General features: G+C 39.9%; 1 protein-coding gene across 4 annotated transcripts in view; it reads right to left on the bottom strand.

Annotated features, from left to right (window-relative positions):
* The window catches only part of Zfyve16 (zinc finger FYVE-type containing 16), a 46,096-nt gene extending 27,654 nt beyond the window's left edge, over nucleotides 1-18,442 (bottom strand). Inside the window, exons 1-6 of one of the 4 annotated variants that reach the window (XM_075976322.1) lie at nucleotides 18,299-18,421; nucleotides 15,789-15,838; nucleotides 9,128-9,236; nucleotides 5,877-8,113; nucleotides 4,032-4,128; nucleotides 1,148-1,309 (exon numbers count right to left, since the gene is read on the bottom strand). In XM_075976322.1, the coding sequence (XP_075832437.1) occupies nucleotides 1,148-1,309; nucleotides 4,032-4,128; nucleotides 5,877-8,113; nucleotides 9,128-9,197 (2,566 nt within the window). In that variant the 5' untranslated portion in view covers nucleotides 9,198-9,236; nucleotides 15,789-15,838; nucleotides 18,299-18,421. Of the gene's footprint in view, nucleotides 1-1,147; nucleotides 1,310-4,031; nucleotides 4,129-5,876; nucleotides 8,114-9,127; nucleotides 9,237-15,788; nucleotides 15,839-17,935; nucleotides 18,024-18,298 lie in introns of those variants that run through there. The other 3 variants (XM_075976323.1, XM_075976321.1, XM_075976324.1) reach the window with 3 other exon arrangements.
* Between the last annotated feature and the right edge of the window lie 759 nt (nucleotides 18,443-19,201).

Here is a 19,201-nt window from a genome sequence, read left to right as displayed (position 1 = left end):
CTTGGATATGATTATAAATAGAAAATAGCAATTGAGTGATAACCTAACCTCCCCCCAATACACACAATGCCAAAAGAATCAAATTTATCTTTAACTGATATTTCAGGCACTTTTTAAAATGTCACAGCCTTTGCTTCCAGAACAGATGTCTGCAAATACATCCTGGCCCTATATAAGACTGAAATGTCTGCAAATACATACTGGCCCTATATAAGACTGAAATGTCTGCAAAGACATACTGGCCCTATATAAGACTGAAAATGGACACAGCCAGAACAACAGCAGATAATTCAAAGGGTTTAAATATATTTTTGTGATAGTGCATGTCTGTAACCAATGACCTTGACACTAGCTTGAGTCTTAAAAACTAAAGACAATAAATAGATAATAGCTTGCTATTGCCATAAGATATATAATTAAAGAGAAGTTTTTAAAGAGCTATTTATTTGTTATCCGTAGACCCCAAGTCCCCCACACTACAATGAGCTCTTGGGTGCTATGCTTGGAAGTGTGGAAAGTACAAATCCTAGCCTTCTTGGTGTGCTTGCTAACTGGCTGGGATCACTGCCAGGGTAGGGAGTGGTGGGAGAGGGAGAGCAAATGTGGGAATGGAAGGGATTCTTTCTGTCCTGTTTCCTTGTTGCAGTATCCCTGCAGCAGCAGTAGAAGCAGCAGGAGGAGGAGAAAAAGAGGAATGTTGCATATCCCATAACTTTATCACTCTGAACATCAAATCTAGACTCTCTGTGTTGCTAGAGAACCAGTCATAAGAGACCCCCTTGATGCTTCCAGTATTTATCATATGGCATTTTCCCAGAGATCACAGCTTGTCACAAGGTGCTTTAACTCCCAACTCCCAGATCTGAGAGCTAAGCACCACCAGGTACCCCTTCTCTGAGAGCTACTACTGCCTTCTCCCCTTTTGTCCCCCCAGTTCTAGTGGTGGCAGCTGCTTCCTGTAGTTACTTGTCTGTTAAACTCCTGAGCAAGTCTCCAGCCTCCACCCGCACATGTTTAACCAATCCCCTGTATAAACCCCTCCTGATGCTGAGCTGGTTTCTCTTTCCTGTCTAGACCCTGACTGCTAATGCATTTCCATTTGAATAACTTATCTTAGGTGGAAAGTACAGCAGTTCACTCTGGTTACCTTCAACATTTGGCTGTTTCAGTGCTGAGGTGGGCACAGTCGTAGGTGAAGGACTACTGGATGTCTGGGTCTCCTGAAGTGGCTGGGTGGTGGCACAATCATTAGAATGATTAGACTTAAGACAAGAACCAACTGGACTCATCATCCTTTCAAATGCCTGGGCTATAAAGGGGAAAGAAGAGTATTAAAAACTCATGTTTTTAAATTTCCAGGTAAGCTATAATAAATATTTGATTTTTTAACTTGTAAGGAGAAAGTATACTTGGCAAAGATGTCCGAGTGACTAGCACAGGCTCCTTAGGTAGCAGCACTCCAATAAGTAACAGACGAGGTATTTAAAATGTTTTTCATTAGTGTATACTTGATATCTACTACAGAAAAATTGTCTTCATTGAGTATGAGTGTCTCTGTATGAGTGGCCCTTTTACTCCCAGGCTCTACTAGCAACATACTCCAGAGTTATTCTTTAAGTCCTAAGTAATAATATTTCCTTAACACTCAGTTTAAATCCTTTATGGCTTTCTAATTGGAGTAAAACTTTAAGTTGTCTGAATGACAGACCACGTGGGCTCTACATCCCTAGCCTCATCTCAGTAGAATCCACTGACTCATTGTGAGCCAGCGACCTGCGCCTCCTTGTTCTTCAGGGTAAGCAAGTCTATGCTGCCCTCCGCCTAGACTGTTCTCTCTACAGGTTCTCACACAGATCCAGTCTATTTCCTTCAAGTTTCCACTGAAGTCCCTATCATAAAGCATTATTATGGCCACTGTCCTGTTTCTGTCTGTCTTGGTACATTTTAACATCCAGTTTAGGGTATTATTACCAGCTGATGGCTTCTCTGTTTACTATTCCTTATCTCCACATTCAAAAATTCCACATCAGCAGAACATCTATTTTGTTCTCTGCTGGAGCTCCAGAATACAGAATAGTGTCTGAATATCACTGAACACTTTTTCAGGCAATGATATCTTCAGCACTTTTGCAAACTGAATGCCCATAAGTGGTTATCACTGCTACAGTCTTCTTTTTTTTTTTTTTTCGAGACAGGGTTTCTCTGTGGTTTTGGAGCCTGTCCTGGAACTAGCTCTGTAGACCAGGCTCGTCTCGAACTCACAGAGATCCGCCTGCCTCTGCCTCCCGAGTGCTGGGATTAAAGGCGTGCGCCACCATCGCCCGGCTGCTACAGTCTTCTTAATATCACCAAATGACAGCGCTCTTGGAAACTGCTTCTGCTAACCAGGAAAATCAGCACATGCCTACTACATTCTAGATTCCAAATCTTCCCGACAGCATTCACACAATGCTGAAACTCACACAATCTCAGCAGCTTTCTAACAGTCTCTATTCAACCTATTCTTCCAGTCCTTCATTGAATTTATCTCTCAGTCTTTGAGCCACCTTTTTATCTGATAACATGGCTTAAATGATTACGTCCATCATTTTCTAGCCTATAGTTGACATTTTCTTGTAATATATATAACCATCAATAGCTCCCTAAACAAAACTACGTAAGATACTGAAACAGAATAAAAACAGGCATCTAAATAAATTCATCCCACAACACATTTGTGTGTGTGTGTGTTGATAATTAAACTCATGGTCTCGTACATGTGAGGCAAAAACTCTAACACTGAGCTACATTTCTATCCCTCTACATTATATCTTTGATAGACCAAAGTTTTATCTAAGTATTCTATTAAGTCTCTTTAATGAGAATATCTTTCTTTCTCTATAGTCTTTCCAAAATCAGACCTGTCAACTCAAATTTTCATGGCTTTTTAATTAGGAGCTTTCATGTGGGAACTTGCTCTAAATTTGAATTCTAGCAAACTGCTTGGGCTAATAGCCCTGGCAGTTATCTTCTAGGCTATAGATACACTGCAAGAAGAAAAACAATTATAAGCATGTAGCTTCTTCATAAACAATGGTGATAACATAAAAATATTTTTTTAAATTATATTCTATTATCTTCCAGAGTATAGGTCAACAGCAGGGAGTAGAACAGCTTACCTCAGGCTAACAGACTCACATCAGAGCTTTTTGGAGAATTGCTGAAAAAATTTATCTTCATTCAAAAGAGAAAAACAAATTATTATCAGGTATTTATTCTCCTGGCTAATAGGAGCTAGTTCACTGGCCTGGTCAAAAAAGGGTCAAGTATTTTTGTTGGGAATGAAATGGACAACAAATCTTTGAAAATGAAGAACCACTCAAAAGAACAGACATGTATCTAGGGGTGAAAGCACAACGTAACACACACATATACACACATGCACACACACACACACACACAAAACCTGTGGGAATTCAAAGACCACCAAGACCATTGCTGAAAATGGAAACTAGCTAGAGAGTTAAGAAACAATGGGAAACACACACGTTACATTCTAAAACCAAGAATGGAAAAAGATGAGACCAAAATGTGCAAACAGAATGGGGATCCTATGAGTTTATAAAATCATATACAATACCTTATCTTTCACACTCATTTCAAGCAATTGTCTAAAGAATAAGAACTATTACCTCACCTTTTGACATTAATATATAGCACTGAGCACTACTTGTAGGAATGTTTCAACTAAGGTGATGAGGATGACAGTGACGATGAGATAGCAGGCGGGTGAAATGAGGTACTAAGGACTTGGTACCTGTTAAAAGGTAATGAATGCCACTCCAGAACCTGAACGCTTCCTTTCCAGACTGGTAGTGTTAATTGTGAGAATGGAACAAAAAGAGAAACCAAGCCTTGGGATGTCCCACCTAAGCCAGATAAGTCAACACTAGGTCCTTGCCTTAAGAAAATAAAGAAGTTTATCTTTGTCACAATCCAGTTACTCTTAATAATTCATTTAGTGGAAGACAACATGCCAGGTCAATACTCACCTTTATTGATTGTCTCATAGCAGATTATACACACTCTTGCTTCCTTTTCTAGATACTGAAGCTTACATTTCCTGTTACAACAGACACCACAAAATACCTATAAAATACAAAATACTAAATTTGTTTTTGTCTTAAGTATATTTATTAGAAGCAGAGGGATAGGAACTTAAAACCTAATAAGCCAAAACCTACTTTCTTTATTATATGATTCATTTTCCTAATCCCCATAATCATAAATAGAATTATTTAATGTTCTTTAACTTAAAGGATAGTTAATCTTGACTGCCGCCATCAGGTGGAGTGAGAGACGTCTAGGAGCTGTGGGTATGTCTGTGAGGGTGTGTCCAGACAGGATCAGCAAGTAGAATGATAACTCAGAGGGACAGACAAGCTCTGACGTGAGCAGCACTGCCCAATAGACTTGAGGCCTGGCAAGCGTAAGTGTGGAAGGGCAAGGCAGCAGGGAGGACAAGCTGCATTCCTCCTGAGTCTACACTGCTGCCATCATTCGTGGACAGCACACTCCAACTTCTTTAGCCACACTGATGGCTCTCCAGAGACCCCAGGCCTTCACACTGCTTTTTCTCAGGGGCTTCTGGTGCCCAAAACGAGGCAGTGACTGTACCATCTGCCTCTATCCAACAGATAACCATTGTTGGACTAATGAGCCTCCTATCATCAAATCTAATAAATCCCTTTATAATTACACATATATATATACATATTTATCCATAAATATATATAGATATAATTGTTTTTCTAAAGAACTTTAATACAATAAATACTTTATAATTTATAATCAAATTTCTGATATTTTAAATCCATTATGTTAACTAAAAGGCAATAAAAACTTTAATATGTCTATGATTTAAAAAGCTTCCTGTAGCAGTTAAATATATATCCTAGTGATAATGAGCCTGCCTACAATGTACACAGACCTGATCTCTTCTTAAAGATTTTTATTTATTATGTTTATTTATTATAGGTTTCTTCCTTCATGTATCCTGCAGTACAGAAGAGGACACCAGATCTCATTACAGATGGTTGTGAGGCACCATGTGGTTGCTGGGAATTGAACTCAGGACCTCTGGAAGAGCAGCCGGTGCTCTATTCCTCTGAGCCATCTCTCCAGCCACCCAGACCTGATTTTTATAACTAGGACATTATTTTGCTAAGATATAGTAGTTTGCATGGACTGGAGAGGGAGGGGGAGGGAGAGGGGAGGAGAGGAGTGAGGTGGGAGGAGGGGAGGAGGTGGAAATTTAAAATAAAAATTAAATAAATTTTAAAAAAGATATAGTAGTTTGATCTGAACCCAACACATTACTGCAAAGTACTAAATAAAAAGCACACTAGCATTTAAAGACAGCTTCCTTGGAGTGTGCAGACAGCACCTTTATCATCAATAAGAACACAAACAAGGTCAGGTATGGCATTCTATACAAGCCAACTGGCTTTCCGGTGTTCTCCTAGGCAGTGATCAGGAAACTGGCTACATAATGGTCTTAAAATTAAGTATTTGAGGAAAAGGAGGATCTACTAAGCTTAGAGCACCTGATATATGAATATTAGAGCACATAGACACTTGGAGCAGCAGTTCTCAACTGTACAGTCATAACAGTACAAAATTACAGCTATGAAGTAGCAATAAAATAACTTAGTGACTGGGGGTCACCACAGCATAAGGAACTGTATTAAAGGGTCACAGCACTATGATGGTTGACTATGAATCACTGACTTAACAGGGCAGAGAAGTAACTCAGAATTTGCCCTATGTGAGAGGACCTAGTTTTAATCCACAGGACCATGGAAGAATAATAAAAAGCCAACATTTTTATAACTTACTTTCCCACATGCTCGGCAGTGGTGTCGCCGTTTTGTGAAAGTGAATTTGACTTGGCAATTCATACAGTTTGGAGCTTCTGAATCAGGAACCCAAGTAGGTTGTTTCTGGCCCAAAACCAAGCCTTCTTTGCAAATGTTTTCAGGCAGAGAATCCTTGTTTGCAGTTACAAAGCTGGATCCACCTTCAAAATTACTTTCTATGTCAATGTAATTGGAATTGAAGCTAGCCTGAGAATCAGGTATATGGTCGGCAGAGCAAACAGATGCAGCAACAGCATTTGCTATGCTTGCCTCACCTTCTGGAACATCTGGAACATCTGGCTTATTCAGTTCCTTTGAACTCCTTGGTCCTGGCGGAAGGCTAATCAGCTGCTTAGGCCTGGCCCCTCCAACAGCTTGGGTGTTAATACTGGGCATTGGCAATTCATTCACTACGTCAGACTTACTGGTAGATATCCCTCTTTCAGTTGGAACTGTGCTTTCTCCTACAGAAAGACCACCATTTACTTGGGTGTTTTCTTTATCAATTGTTTCACAAATCACAACACCTCCATTTTCACCAGCAGCTCCTGCTTCAGCACTGAAATCCGTATTGCCCGCATTTTCATCCTTTAGTCCTTTCACATCTATCTGATTCAGCTGAGACTGGGAATCTCTTTCGCTTTCTTCAAAAGGCATTGTGTTAGGGTTCTGAGGACACTGTTCATTCAGGAAAGCATCCAGTTCAGCATCGCTAATTAGTGTGCCACTTCTCATGCTCCCATCAATATTAAAGTAATCTAACTCCTGCCCATCCATGTCACTGCTGGCAAAGGTGAGACCTTCACATCCGTCAGGAGACTCTGGAGCATTTGAAGCACAGAGTGCCATTTGAGACTCTGCAGCTGAGGAAGAGCTGGAATCCTCAGGGTATTCCAAAGATTCACCACTGATTACCATCTGCTCAGGTTCAAACTTTCCATCCACTTTCTTTTCAGTTACTGGCTGAAGAAATAGGCTCTTACACTTTTCCTTTTTCAAAAGATCTGTCTCCCCGTCTAAAACAGCACTCTTCTGTATTTCTTCAGGTACAGTCATTACCTCATCTTTCCCATCTTCAGACTCTTCAGGAGGTAAACAATCACCATGCACATCATCGTCAATTAACGGTTCACACAACAACCCAGAAGATGAGAGACAGGACGGGGAAGAGGGCACACCTTCCTCTGAAACATGTGAAGATGGAGAGGAAACCTGGACTATATCACTATTATCTTTAAGGTCTACATTTCTTGAGTCTTCTTTTACAGACTGTTTCATGAATACAGCAGCCTTATTTTCCAGAAAGGAAGAGCCAGGTAACTTGAAATTTTCATCTTTTGAATCTGTGTCACTTAGACATATTCCTTCATTTTTTGGAAGATTACAAGGCAAAGCAATTGTCTTACCTCCTTCTTCTGAACACTCTGTATTTATGACTGCCGCACCTACTCCCTCTTCTGCTAAAGAGCCATCACCTTTTAAAGACTCACATGGTAGCCTCTTATACTGTGGGTTATCTTTGGCATTAGATGTTTCAGAATTTTGTTCAGTCAAAGCAAATGACATGTCAAAATCAATTGTTTCTAACTCATTAGGGATCTTTTCATCCTTTAAATTTTCTGTTCTACTATATTTACAAGAACCAGAAAGTGCTGTGTCTACTTTCACATCCAATTCTTTAATCCTACTAAAATCTCTGCTTTGTGGGCTGGAGTCATTCTGTTTTTCTCCAACAGCATCACTATCATGGCCGACTGAAGAAACAGAGAGGCTATCTGAAACTGAAGACGAATCCAATGCGATTAAAGCATCTACACTGGGCTTAGAATCATCTGACAATAACTTTTTAATGTCTTCTTCACTACTGGTGGCATGTACTAAGTTACCCATGTCACTTATCAGGTCACAGACAGGCTTACTACATCTTCCCATGCATGAAGGCTGGATTTCATCTGAAGCACTAGCATCTACAGAAGAAAGAAGGTCGAGTCCCGTGACATTTTTTTCATTCTGTCTAGAGGTTAACCCCTCGCATGCTTTCTCGTCGAGGAAAGTCTCATTTGCTTCACAGCACGTTTCTGGTGAGATACAACTACCAACACATCTTTGGTCCTTTGGCAAGAGGAAAGCTAACTGTGGAGAAGCCAACTCTGAAGAAACTGAACAGTGGTTAGAAACATATACATTCTGTGCATCTTGGAGATAATCTTGTTTATCTAGTGAAAAATAGAAACACAAAGTTATTCAGAAGACCCAAATCAAGTAAAGATTACAAAAATATGCTTTCTAGAACTTTCAATCAACTTTTTATTATACAGTCTTAAGACGACAGAAATTTACTGGGCAGTGGTGGCGCAGGCCTTTAATCCCAGCATTTGAGAGGCAGAGGCAGGCGGATCTCTGTGAGTTTGAGGCCAGCCTGGTCTACAGAGTGAGTTCCAGGACAGGCTCTAAAGCTACACAGAAAAATCCTGTCTCAGAAAAAAAAATGGACAGAAATGCTGTCAATAACTTAGCTACAGTATAAACCAAACCGAAAAGGCTGATGAGCTATTTTATCTTTAGCTACTTTTGTTCTGTCATTGTCCTGATTGGCTTTTTGTGAACTTGGCACCAGCCACAGTCAACTGGGAAGAGGAACCTCAATTAAGAAAATGCCTCCACCATATGGCCTGTAGGCCAGTCTGTGAAGCATTACCTTGATTAATGGGTAGATGTGAGAGGGTTCAGCCCACTGTGGTGGGGAGACTCCTGGCCAGGTGGTTCTGGGCTAAGGAACAAGTCATTAGGTGGCCCTCCTCCATGGGCTCTGCTTCAGTTCCTGCCTTGAGTTCCTACCCTGACTTCCCTTCATGGTGGACTGACTATATACTGTAAGGTGAAGCAAACCCTTTCCCCCTAAAGTCACTTTTGGTCATGGTATTTATCAAAGCAACAGAAATCTGGCTAGTATAGTTCTCCCGTTTCCTAAGTTCATTCTGAGGAAATATCTCTTACAGTAATGACATCATAACTTAAAGAGTTCTACCAAATTGCTTTGATCTTCCTTATAGAGATTTTCTTCTAAGTTTGTATCTACACAATAACTTTTATTTCTGGCTAATAAACTAATATGTTATAATGAAATAGACAAACTTTTTAAAGAATACAACAATGTGACCAAGACTGAAATAAAATTTTGTTAAAGGGACATTTTAGATTCTAGTGGCAAAGTAGAAAAACCAACAAACCTGGGTTCTGCTCAAAATCATCAAGAAGTTTGTCCAGGTCACTGACAGCTGCTTTGAAGTAACTGTCCATTCTACCTGTAGGCTTACTCAGAATTTAATTCTTGTATGTCTAGAAAATAAAGGTACAATATTATATTTAATTTTCTACCAGGCAAATATTATGCTATCTATTCTGTGACAATACAACTATCCAAGTAGAAACAAAAAATAAAGTTAAAGCTGAGCGCTGTGGCTCATACCTTTAATCCTAGCACTCAGAAGGTGGAGGCAGGCAGATCTCTGTTTGAAGCCAGCCTGGTCTACAAAGTGTGTTCCAGGACAGCCAGGAGTGTTATACAGAGAAATCCTGCCTTGAAAAACCTAATTAATTAATTAATTAAAAATAAGTAAAATTAAATAACTTTAATTTTAAAATAATTAATTTACTAAAATTAAATGAAATTAAATTACTTCTTTTCCATAACACAGGTAGGAAATGCTCTCTTCATGAAAGCGACAAGAAAGCCAACTTCTAAACACAACCTCAGAGCACAAGCTACTGCATGAGAGTGTCCTGCATGCACATAAGTGTGCAAGTGGAGACCAGGGGGACAGTGCACATCTTCCTCCGTCACGCTCTAGTCACTGCCTTAAGATAGGGTCTCTCGCTGACTGGAAGCCCATCATTTAGGCCAAGTGGGCTGGCCAGCAAGCTCTGAGGAGCTACCTGTCCCACAATGTTGGGGTCACAGGTATACACAGCCATGTCTGGCTTTACTATGGCTTCAATAACTTCAAACTCATGTCCTAACCCTGCATGACATGCAGTCTTTCTCACTGACTGGACTTCTCTCCAATCCAGTATTATGAATTTTAAAACACTTATCTAAATAATTCACAAGTAGAAGAATAATTAACAATGAAATGTTACAAATACTTAAATGTTAAAAGACAAGTAATATATACTATATACAAACAAAACAGCACAGAAAACTAAAATGAGCTTTATGAAAAGATCTGTGAGTAGCTAACGCAGAAACCAAATGAGCTGAAGACATGACAAGACTCTACCAGTGACCAACATCAGAAGGAAAGAACCCAAGCTAAGGGGTTCTTTCTCACTGAAATGGGATAAGTGAACATCAAAACAATGAAGAACACACAGAACTGAAAACAAATCAAATAAAACTTAAAAACCAAGCAATCACAACATTACGTTAAGCTCAAAACCAAAGAACCCCACCTACGGGAAGGCTGCTAGGGTAATAGTAATCTGAAAATTAATAAATTAAGGAAAATTAGCAGAGAATTAATCCTTAACTTATTTACAGAATACACTTCCAGGTAATACAGTAGTTACCAAGAGAACGCTCTTTATGTAAGAATTCCAGTAAAAATACGCAGAAGGATTTAAACTTTTAAGAAAATCTTTTTATGGCTCCTAGTGCAATAAGTGGACTAAGCAATTGTTACCAACGAATGTTAAAACTTTAGAGGAAAAGTCTGATGGGAACTCATGATGCTAGGACTGGGTCAGCAATTGCAATCCAATCATCAGTTTTACCATCAGTCACGTGGAAGAACACCAGCACACAGAACATGGGCCTGAACCTAATCAAACCTGAATACTAACTGTCTGCAGGAAATCCAACCATCTAAAGACAGCTAAATGACATTTTAAAAAAACAACATGTAAATCAACCCAGAAAGTAGAAGACTATGTTCTTCAAGCTGTCTATCGTGTATGACTAGTTTGTTTTTTAAAAAAAACTTCCAAAGTGTTGCCAACTATCATTTTGTAGAGCAAAGTAAAGCTTTGCAAATTTTGTAAGAATACATATAAAGGTACAGGATAATTAGAAACATTCAAATCTTGCCTGGAATAGAGAATGAACAGGAGTGAGATAAGGTTTTTTTGAGAACTGGTTATGACTGAAAGACATAAACTAAGGCTCAGATGACTCAGAAGTGCAGAGCACAATGAGAGATTTCGCCTAAACAAAGCACAGAGAAACGAGGAGCAGATGAATATAAAACAGAAGCTCAGAAATCCAACAACAGAGTGAGAATAGAGTTCCACAGGGGAAAGCAGTATGGGAACATTTCCTTTGAAGGCAAATGCCAGGAATTTTTTTCAGAGTTCATGAAAAATCGAACAAATAAAAAATGATACTTCATACCACAATAAAACAGAAATTTACACTTTTAAGTACATTACAGGGAAACAACAAAATTCCAAACAGAAATGGTCATTTCAGAGTTATAAGTATCCTCACAACAAGCTTAAACAAAGGTACACTTCAGAAGCACTCGGGAGGGAGAGGCAGGCATATCTCTGTGAGTTCGAGGCCAGCCTGGTCTACAAGAGCTAGTTCCAGGACAGGCACCAAAGCTACAGAGAAACCTTGTCTCAAAAACCAAACAAACAAAACCAAACATATGACACATCCCGATTCAATAAAGCCTGTTAGCTCTTGTTTCCAACATACACAGAAATGTACACTAAAACACAGATATTAAGCCAATGAAAGGGGGTAGGGGGAAGAAACAATGCAGGAACTAAGAAAACAGCAAAGCATATTCTGAGAGAAAGAAGCATCCACGCAACTGTGAAACAGGAACACAAAACCATAAGGAAGGAACATAAGGGGAACAACAGCTGATCATAAGTCAACGGCAGAAATCTTAGGGGCTGGAGGGACCCAGTAAAAACAGCTCTTTCATCAGACACAGTAACAGGATTAACTGAATTTATTAAAAAGAAAGCAAAACTTGAAATCGACAGTTTAAACTTCCAATTTGGGAAACTATATTGGAAAATCAGCTTACCCTAAAGGAGAAGAAAAATGAAAACTAAAGAGTGCTGGGTCTTTAAGTATAGACCACCTTACCTGCACTAAAGAGTGCTGGGTCTATAGGTATAGACCACCTTACCTGCACTCACGTGTGCATTGTGGTGTACTCACAGTGCTTTGCTCTAGAAATTGTTTATATTTTTTTAGATTTTTGACAGGGTCTTATCTAGCCCAGCATGCCTTTAACATTCTCAATAGATTAGATAGATAGATAGATAGATAGATAGATAGATAGATAGATAGATAGATAGATAGGCAGACATACATAGATAGATATCAAGGTCATATATATATATATATATATATATATATATATATATATATCCCCAAAGATGACCTTGAACTCCTGACCCTCTTGCCGCCACTTCTCCAGTGCTTCTGCTACAGGTATACATCACCATTTGGAAGAGAATGCATTGAGTGACTTCATTCATTCACAACTACCAAAAAAGGTGGAAGCAACCACGACCATGTGTCTTTGATTGAAACACGAATAATATTAATGAAATGTGCTAACCAAGCCACAAAAGCATAGGAATTATCTCTAAACGCATACTGCTAAATAGAAGAATCTATACTTACTCTATGATCCCATCACATATCATTCTGGGAAAGTAAGACTATAGAGATAATGAACATGCCAGTGATTGCCAATGGTCAGGAGGGCTAGAGAGGGCTGGATCCAGTAGATGTTTCATGGGAATGAAGCTATTGTGTGATACTGCAATGGCTAACCCAGAGAAAAGGTGCTGGACATACCCATAGAACTTTACACCACAAAGAACACACCGCAATGTACACAATGACAACATTTACTAGCCAAGAATTGTGGCTCACACCTATAATCCTAGCACTAGGGACTGAATTATAGCAGCAGGATTGCAGCATATTCAAGGTCTGGCTAGGCTGCACAGTAAGTTCTAGGCCAGGGCTATAGAGTAAGACCTGACAAAAACCAAAAGACCTTTAAGGTAAGGGATCCCAGAATGAAATGCTGATGCTATTACCTGGAACGGAGGGAAAGGAAAAGGTACTGACTTTTGGAAATGTTTAACAGCAAAAGGAACACAAGCACGGGACTCTTCCATTTCCTATAGCAACTACTCACTTTATGTCCTCGTAGGGTATTATAGAAGTTACTACATTTATTGTTTAAACACCCAAAGGACAGGGCCTGGTACTTTGTTCACTCATATATTCAGTGTCTTTTTTCACATTTTTTTTGTTATTTTACATGTATAGGTGATTTGCCTATGAGTATGTCTGTGTACCACATGAATAACTGAAGCAGTATCAGATGAGTTATAGGCAGTTGTGAGCCACACATGTGCTGGGAATTGAGCCCAGGTCCTCTTAAAGAGTATCCAGCGCTCTTAACTGATGAGTCATCTCTCTAGCCCGATATTCAGTGTCTTTATCCGTACCCATCATATACAGTGTGTTGTTGAGTAAATATAAAGGTTTCTAGAGAGAAGTAACAGAATTGGTTATCATTCCAGCATTATACTTCTCAACAGTAACACGAGAACAAAGAACACTGGAGCCATGCCTCTAAAATTCTAGAAGTAACAACTGACGCTATCAACCAAGTGTGATGGTTGGAAAATTGACTAGATATACCTAAACGTGTGGTCTACAAATATGATGGAGACTCCAAGAAAGATAAAACCTTGAGTCTAGGAAACAAGCTATTCCATGAGAGAGAGACAAATAGAATTCATACGAGATATAAAACAGTAGCCCAGGAAAACTGCTATATTGCAGGACCAGAGACAGAAGCTAGGCACCACACATCTGATGAGAGAGACTGCAAAGTAAAGACATTATTGTATACATTTGAACCTACTCATACGTGAATATCATATCTTGTCTGAGGGGTTAAAATCTCAAAGAATATAAACTACACATTAAAAATATAATGCATGGTGGCGCACACTTTTAGTTCCAGCACTCAGGAAGCAGAGGCAGGTAAAGCTCGGAATTCAAAGCCAGACTGATCAACAGAGTGAGTTCCAGGACAGTCAGGGTTACACAAGCATTAAAGTGTATATAAAATACATTCATAAAGATGCATGAGAGGATGAGAGGTAGATACAAAAAAAATAAGGTCACTTGTAACTCTAGGAAAGCAGTAATTATATAATGATATAAACACAAAGTAGCTCAAAGTTAACAAGTAACTAGCTAGAGAATACCAGGGAAAGAATGGGCATTGCAGTGTTCAAAGAGAAGAGTGGAAGCAGCAAACCTAACTCCTATAAACTATGACACAAAATGGTTCCCAAACTAGAATAGGGTGGGAGTGAGGAGGGAGATAACTAGATAGCTGAATATGCTACTTAAACATCTGGCAGATAAAAAAAATCTGAAGTCATTGGCACTCAAGCAGCCTGCCTCAGTTTTGTGAGAGAATTGCCCTACGGTATCTCCATCTAGTAACAAATTAACTCCATTCGAGGGCATGTAAAGTACTTATTATTATTTGTATTATCCATGGAAGGATTGGGAAATAGTTGCTGAAACCATTTTCTATGGTCTATGATTCACGGAGGGAGCCTAGACTAAGATGGTTTCTCTGGAGAGTAGAATTCTGAGTAAGAAGAGCAAGAAAGGGTAACTGGGCTTTTCATTATACACCTTTAGTATCATTTAAATAAAAGAGTAAAGGAACTCTGAATACAGAATGTATTAAAAAAACAAAAACCAAAAAACTACTACCAGCTGGGTGGTGGTGGCACACACCTAGCACTTGAGAAGCATAGGCAGGGAATCTGAGTTTGAGGCCAGCCTGGTCTACAGAGTGAGTCCAGGACAGCCAGGGCTACTCAGAGAAACCCTGTCTCAAAAATCAAAACCAAACAAACAAATAAAAACTATCACCAAAAGTTCTAAAAACAGTTTCTCATTAGTAAAATCCAGAGGGTTTTTTAAAAAACAAACAAACAAACCAAAGACTGCATTAAAGAACATCTATTTACAGAGCATCTCAACATAGTAACACACTGCTAAGCATTATATTATTTGAAGTGGAAAAAGTACAGGACACAATTCAACAATTTGTAAAAGGTATGACAATGCAAATATTTACATTGATACTTTTTAACACGAAGTACTAGTAAGGTGTGGATTTACTCATTTCAACCAAATAGAAAGTACTTTTGGTCTAGCAATCTAATATAAATAGAAGAAACAAACAAAATGTACAATATACTCTTTATTTTAAAGTTTATGTGAAGAAGCACTGACAAGACTGTTTTTAAATCTCCTGTACTTGAGAATGAGCTGCTTGTTTACTTTCATTTATTTATCTGTGTGGGTGTGGAGGTCAGCTGAAAACTTTCAGAAGTGGAATAATTTTGTCCTTCTATCATGTGTCCTGGAAGCAAACGCCTCAGGCTGTCAGACTACGGCTGCACGAACCTTTACCCACCATTTTGCCCATCCAACGAAGACTTGAGATAGTTTCATTAACTTAGCCATTTATATACTCTCAGATTTCCAAAAGATTTTTTATAATACTCACTTTTAAAAATGGTTTTAAAAGTCTCTTTACGGTTTTAAAAAATTGGTAGTAACAGGGAAGAGTAATAAGAAAAAAGTAACACTAAAATTGCTAAGGTGAGATATGGTGAGGACATGAGGATGAGAAGAAACAAAAGCAGTTAAAGGATCTGAACTTTTGGAGACTGAAGCAAAGGAGAAGGCTGGAACTAACAAGAGGCGTCCACTGTGGGTGACTGGGTAGACCAATGGAGATACACTGACTATCACAGGTTATTCAAGACGAGCAGGAAGAAGCGAGACACTTTGAACTCTGTGTCAAGTACCTTGAGAACATCCTGGGGGAGATGTCCAAGAGGCTGTTGAATGTAAGGACCTGGAATGCAGAGAAGAGTCTGAGACAGAGATTTGAAAATTGGCAAATATAGCTGTTAAAGGAAGTGACCTAGGGAAAGAATACAAGAGTACAGGAGTCTATTAGACAACTAATGATCCCCCAAACCTACTGGGATAAAACTATGCCCTGGGTTACACACGCTTCTGTATCCAATATATATATATCCAATATGCAGTGTTGAAGGAAAGAAAATTACAAAACTCTGTACAATATAAAACTATTCTCTACAAATAAGTTAAGATATTAACAAAGGGGAAATATGGAGAAATAAACACCAAACAAAATCTAGCAGAGGTATTTATGTGAGTATTTCAGAGATGAAGAGTTTTTAAAAAGAAAAAGGCATACACTTTTGTAAACAAGGTAGAAAAAGATAAAATTTATTTTCCTTAAAAGTGATATAATGAAGCCTTACACTATAAAACATCTGTTAGAAGGCACTTGGACACAAGACTGTAAGTGGGTAAAACAAATTATATGGAAAAACATAATATGATCATAAAAAGTTTAATGTACATTAAATAATTAAGATTTAAAAACACCATGGGTTACTTACTAAGTTGAAATAAAGTTTCTTTACTATAATAAAGCACTCAATGTTGGCGAGGTGTGAGGTTTAAGAAAGAATCTCAACTGCTACTGACAGAAAGTGATATTGCCTCTCAGGCAATAGACACAACAATATGTAGAAATGGTCTGGGGGGATTCCAATTCTCTCTTTAAATTCACGAAAATAACTCAAAACTACTGAAAAATATACAGACACTTTGTCAATCATTAGGTGAAATAAATTCAAATAAATGACATGGGAACACAACAGAAAATTATGAAAATCATCCAAATTAATTACTATGTCTATCACAATACAAAGGGGCGAGGGGCAGGACCTAGCCATTCAACCTGCAGAAAAACACCAGCACCTGTGCCCCGGAACACAAGAAACTTTGAATGCGCAAAGTTTGCAAGTGAGAAGCACAAGATAATAGGTTATTTAATAGAAGAAATCTTAAATCAGTTTTCTCATGCTTCCAGATCGTCTCTTTTCTAATCATGTAACTAGGCGAAGACAGATTTTCTTCCTGTACCTTAATCTAAACAAGTCAGCGCACCAGGACAAACTAAGAAATACAAGAATTCAGCTGTCTTCTATGACGCCAGATATTAAAAGTAACTTGCCTCCAGGTAAAACGATACCACCTGGCCCCTAAACTTAGTTTTGGAAAGATAGTTGATTTTTAATCGAGATACTTAGCAAGTACAATAATGCTCTTACTTTTATCTAGCTTTATTTTGGGGACAGTAATTTACTGTGTACACAGGATAGTCTGTAGCTCGATCCTCCTGCCTCTCTACAGTTACTTGCTGGGATTATGGTCATGATCCACCATGCTTCATTATAATACTATTTTTAGGTGAATACATGAAAAAAAGAATTTTCTGAGTTTTAATTTCCGAAACGGTAACTATGCTGCATGAACAATTATTTTTTCCTCAACATTTTTCAATTGTCATTGCTCTCAATCATAGGGGATGTGTAACACAGTATTATGACTGGGGATAAAAGAAGTTTAGTTTTATCTGCGAGGCAGCAACTTCAAAAGATGCTTTTGCTTATATGTGTACAGTAAAAGGATGATCGGTATATGTGTAATGCTTTTAAAAACATGGGAAGGCCAAGCAACCTGATCCTTAAGTTCAAAATGCAACGAGGGCAAAAAGGACAAAGAAAAATGTCAAAATGTTCAGCGGCTGGTTACTTTTGCAAGCTAGAACGCTATTATTCCTTATTCCTTGCTGTAATTTTAAAACAGCTTACCGCTAAATATGTAGTTTAATACCCAAGAGAGAGAAAGAAAGAGAGAGAGAGAGAGAGAGAGAGAGAGAGAGAGAAGAGAGAGAGAGAGAAGTTACGTGAAATATCAGAGCTCGACTGAATCAAACCACTAAACTTTTGCCAACTCAAGAAACGCCAAACTCAGATAAGTAAATGACAGAACCGAATGACATGACATCACTAAATTATTCACTGAACAAAAAGATGAACGTAATGTTAAATTCAAGGGCCGGCTTTCTGACCTGTCCAAGCAAGAACGTGGGTCTAAAATGTAGTCATTTGCAATCACGGTCGTACAAACAGGCTAACGGCTAAAAGTCAGGCCACCTCTGACTTCAGAGGCACTAAAGAAAAGGCAGCGGGAGAGGACACTGGTGCATCCCTGCGACGGAGGCGGCGTCAAGCGGCAGCGGACTCGCGGGGGCCAGTGCACTCCGGGCCGGGCCTGCGGTGGGGTCGGGTATCCCGGCTGCTCAGCGCCCAGGGCGGCCGGCTAGTCTCCGAGGAAGGCAAGGCCCGGCTGTCGGAGCCCAGCGAGCCCGCGGCCACCCCGCCCCTCCGCCCGCAGGACGCTGAGAGGCCGGCGGCGGCTCCGGGGCGCTTACCTCCCCGCACCCCGCCGAGCTCTCGGGGACTCGTCGCGACGCCGCAGTGAGGCGTGAAGAGAGACCCGATCAAGACACCCGGGGCTGCGCGTTGCCGACCCAGTGCCCGTCCCCTGCCGACCCAGCCGAGCGGCGCGCAGGCGCGGAGAAGGTTCCCAGCTGCCACGCCCCCTCCGGGAGGCTAGGCGTCTGCGCATGCGCACTGCTCGGGTCCGAGCTGGCGCGCCGGAAGTGGCTGAGTTTCTTGTCTTCAGGGTGGAATGTCGTTGCTGTGTCGTGGTCCACAGTCCTGTGTGTCCCTGGGCTCGGGGGCGACCCGAGCCGCAGCCTAGCTCCGGTTTACACCGTCACACCAGCGGCTCACACCGTGTCTCACCCCCGGCAGCTCCCAGAAGTCTTCCCCGCGACAGAGTGGACCCGGCTGGCGCCTCTGACCGCGCCCTGCCCTTTGGCTGTACTTCTGCATTGCCATCCGGTTGTGGCCTTTAGAGCTGCTGCTGTCTAAAAAACAGAAGCCAGCTGACCTCTCCGAAGGAGAAGCTGACACTACTGCCTGCTTCGGCCTTCGTTATTTTCACCCCAAGTTTTCTAAAATTCAAAGCGGAAGAAGAGAAAACTGGGATCCGGACCTTCTCGGGGACAGCTGGTGCGCCTCTGCTTTCAAGATTGCGTTATCGCTGCGATTTGCTCTCAGAGACTTTACATCCTCAATCTGCAATTTGCAGCTATAGTCTTTGATCCTTCAGAGATTTTGATTCTCCAGTTTTCGTTTTCCTACTCTTGAGATGGAACTGTGTGATTTTAGCTCGAGTAAATCTTTTGGTTGCGTGATATGATTTATATGTTCTATGACTGATAATGCATAAGAGATGTTTTACTTACATTACCTTATTGATTTTAAGA

The sequence above is a fragment of the Microtus pennsylvanicus genome, chromosome 6 (assembly GCF_037038515.1).
Source record: "Microtus pennsylvanicus isolate mMicPen1 chromosome 6, mMicPen1.hap1, whole genome shotgun sequence".
Classification (NCBI taxonomy): domain Eukaryota; kingdom Metazoa; phylum Chordata; class Mammalia; order Rodentia; family Cricetidae; genus Microtus; species Microtus pennsylvanicus.
Note: the sequence above shows the minus strand (reverse complement) of the source record. Positions and strands in the feature narration are given on the sequence as shown.